At 48.6% G+C, this 3709-nt stretch overlaps 1 protein-coding gene across 1 annotated transcript in view; it reads left to right on the top strand.

The window, feature by feature from the left end:
- Window positions 1–3709, top strand: part of LOC108504878 (protocadherin-16-like) — a 78077-nt gene that overhangs the window by 60375 nt on the left and 13993 nt on the right. Inside the window, exons 11-12 of the mRNA XM_017830383.1 lie at window positions 1688–1895; window positions 3334–3638. Coding sequence (XP_017685872.1) covers window positions 1688–1895; window positions 3334–3638 — 513 coding nt within the window. The remainder of the gene's footprint in view (window positions 1–1687; window positions 1896–3333; window positions 3639–3709) is intronic.

Genomic DNA, 3709 nt, shown 5'->3' with positions numbered 1-3709 from the left:
CCCGCGCCACCCCCGAGGCCGCTTGGCCGCCGCCGCCGCTGCCCATCGTGCCCGCGGAGGAGCTTGTGGCCGGGGAGCCCTGCGAGAAGCCGAGCTCGAGCAGCAGCGCCGTCGCGGGAGATCCGCCCACCGACCCCGAAACACTTCAGGTCTGTCAAGTCGCATGCTCCTTCTCTCAGTCTTTCCTAAGCACAAGCTAGGATTTATGTGGTCTTGTTTTTTGTGTTCTAGGGTGTTTAGTACCAATCTCTGTATCTGTTCGAGAGTTGAATAATGCTGTGCCGCTTTATTTTGACAGCAGGGCCTGCTACCTGCCATTTCTCGCCTTATTAACTATCACACGTGTAGATTCAGTGGGGATGCTGTTGCCATTAACTTCTGATGCATAAAATATTAGAAAAGGAGTAAAGGTCTGGTTTATGTTTTGGTTTTGTCCTTTTTCCTCTCGGAGAAGGCCATGATAGAAACACATCCCTTCCTTCGTTATCCGTTCAGTTTCAGTTTTGTCTACAAAGCTTGTGTTGACTGAAATAGTATGACTTATTAACAAAGAAGGCGAATCCTTACGTTTTTAATGAGATCCGCCAATTCTATGGAGTTGGGAATATGTGATTGACGCTCGATGATGGCATTTTTCATTCTTGCTTCTTGTTAACCAAATAGATGCACTGGGTCCTGGGTGCCAGATGAAATAATTTTTTTTAACTTTTATTTCGCTGTGTCTAGATGTATGGGGAAATTTCCAGATTATTCTTCCCTGCGAATGTGACATCTTCCCATGTTTTGGTGTAAGGGGGCTGCAGAAATAACAAGCTACAATGAGATCGGTTTATTTTATCAGAGCTTTATTATATTGTTTTCTTTCTGCGTTTTTTTTGTGAGTTGGTGTTCCCTCCTTGTTTGCCATTACTCCACTGGCTTTTCTACCCAGACATTGGTTGAGATGTAAGAAAGAAATTCGCATGGTGAGGTTTTTTGTTTGTTTGGTTTTTGTCTTAGTTTTTATAGGGTTCGTTGTTTGGTTGGTTTTTATGTGTTTAGTTGTGGGGTTTTTTTAACGTGTGTTCCTAGTCTATCTATTCCCCATCCCCCCCAAATTATATTTTCCTTGGTTGATAGAGTTTATAACTAGGAATATGGTATAGAGTGGAGCACGGCCTCTTGTGTAAGGCTGCAAAGAAAAATTCGGGAGTAGGGATTGGAGAAGGGGAGCAATGCAGGCTGATTCAGAGCAGCCTGGGATGTTCAAGTGAAAAGTCACAAAGAACAGAGAGAACAGCAGTCCCCAGGATGACTGCTTTTGAGAAGGGATCACCTTCACTGCTGTGCGCAATTTCTCGGCATCTGGGGACCTTCCATGTCTGTAGGCTATCGCGTATGAGTGAGAAAACACTCATTCAAACACAAATAATACAAAAAATTGTGTAGGGAAGACATTGTGCTTTCCTACTATGGAGTAAGATTTGTAATAGTCTGCACGACATATTAAGACATTTTTATATCCAAATTTTATCGTGTTGTAGAAATATAATAACGCCGAGAGGCGTGCAGTTTCGGTCTGGTCGTGATCAGCTACACGACCAAAAAGAGATCGTCTGGAGAATATCTGAAGCAGGAGGTCCCCGCTGGACGGAACCTCACGACTCCCTGGCGCTTGTTCCGTTCCCACGAGCTTCCCGTGCTCAAGGCAGGGCGGGCATGTCTCGTTCGCGCTCGGTGCGTGCAGTGCCGGGAGGAGGCTGCGGGCGCCGCTGTTGACCGAGANCGCTTGGCCGCCGCCGCCGCTGCCCATCGTGCCCGCGGAGGAGCTTGTGGCCGGGGAGCCCTGCGAGAAGCCGAGTCTGAGCAGCAGCGCCGTCGTGGAACAGCCGCCCGCCGACCCCGAAACACTTCAGGTCTGTAAGCCCCTTCACTCCTCTCTGAGCTTTTTCTAACGACTTGCTGCTGGCAGTGGGCTCTTGGGGTTTGTTTCTGTTCTGGTGCATTTAGTGCCGGTCGCTGTTTCCCCAGGCACGGATAATAGCTCTGCCGCCTTTAAGGCATCAGGCGTTGCGAACCGGCACTTCCTGCCTCATGAGCTGTCACAGATGTCGGCTCAGCTGGGAGGTTCTTGTCGTTCAACTTACGCTACGTAAAACCGTAGAGGACTTGTAAAGATCTGCTTCTCCGTTCTGCTTTCTTTCATTTTCTTCTCAGAGCAGTAACGTAGCGACAGCACCTCTTTGTTCAGTTGCTCGGGTTTTTCTGCAGACTTTTTGTTGTGTGAAATATTATGGGTTAGTAACGGTGAAGGCGGATTTTAGAAAGAGATCTGGTAAGTCCACATGGTGGAGTTGGCAATGCGACTGACGCTCAGTAATGAGATTTTTCCTTCCTAAGCATTCTTTACCGTGTAGATGTACCGACCTGTTTGTTTGGTATTTCGAACTTTTAAGGAAACTTGCTAGAAGAAAGGGGGAGTAGTTCTTCCCTAAGGAATATGCTTACCTTCTACGCTGTGCCGTCCCATTTTTTGGTGTAAGTGGGCTACAGAAATGGCAAGCTATGATGAGATCAGTTTATTTTATCAGAGCTTTCTGTATCCTATTTCTGCGATTATTTCTCATTCAGAGTTTGACTGCTTCCTATTTACCGTTTTTCAGCTGGCTTTTCTACAGAGAGGTTGAATGTGATCTATAAAACAAATTCGCATGTTTTGGTTTTGGTTCGTTGTTTGCTTGCTTTCTTTGGTTCTAACTTGTGTTTAATTTTCATGGTTTTTTGTCACCAAGTTTATACATTCCTTGCTTGATAGCATCTCTCTATAAGGTTGCGATCAAGAATGGATCACTAAGCTGTATGCAAAAGCAAGGCCTAATGTTTAGGATGTAATGAAAAATTCGGAGGTACTGGTTAAAGGAGAGGAATGCAGGCTAATTCAGAGCAGCCTCGGATGTGCAAGTGAAAAGTAAAGAGGCAGAGAGGGAAGAGCAGTCCCTAGAATGGCTGCTTTTGAGGAGGAACCTTCGTTACTGCTATGTGCATTTGCTCAGGGCCTGGGAATCTACTGTGGCTGGAATGTTCGAGTGTTGACGCTCAGTGAGAAAACACAAGACAACAAATGACAAATAGCTGTGCAGTTGCAGGGAGGATTTTGTACTTTCCTATCATGGAATAGTAGATTCGGAATACTCTGCGCCATATTAAAAGAACTTTGTATCTTATAGATTATCGCAATCTAAAAAATATTTTCCTGTGCGGTAGAAAGAACATAACGCCAGGTCTCCGCTGTACTGGACCCGACATTTACATGGAGAATGTGCTGTCTTTTTGAGCTTCCCGTGGGCGAGGCAGGGCGGGCACTGCTCGTTCGCGCTCGGTGCGTGCAGTGCCGGGAGGAGGCTGCGGGCGCCGCTGTTGACCGAGAGGAGCGAGAGGAAGGTCGGAGCGCTGCAGCCCCGCCCGCTGCGGCCCGGCTCGATCGCTGGATCGCTGGATTCCTGGGTCGGGAAACGGTTGGTTTCCGATCTCTCCCGCGGTGCGGAGCCGTGCTATAGTGAGGCAGAGGAGCGGGCGGCAGCAGCCGAGAGTGCCAAGTCGGAACGGGAAAAAGAGCCGGATCGGCGGGCGGCGGCTGGGGTCTGTCTGCGGTGCCGGCGGTGCGGCGGCGGAGATGTGCGCGGCGGGGAGGCGCTGGGGCCGGCGGCAGCGAGTGCTGCTCTGGGGCGTC

Source organism: Lepidothrix coronata, unplaced genomic scaffold, assembly GCF_001604755.1.
Source record: "Lepidothrix coronata isolate B3197 unplaced genomic scaffold, Lepidothrix_coronata-1.0 Scaffold178, whole genome shotgun sequence".
Lineage (NCBI taxonomy): Eukaryota > Metazoa > Chordata > Aves > Passeriformes > Pipridae > Lepidothrix > Lepidothrix coronata.
Note: the sequence above shows the minus strand (reverse complement) of the source record. Positions and strands in the feature narration are given on the sequence as shown.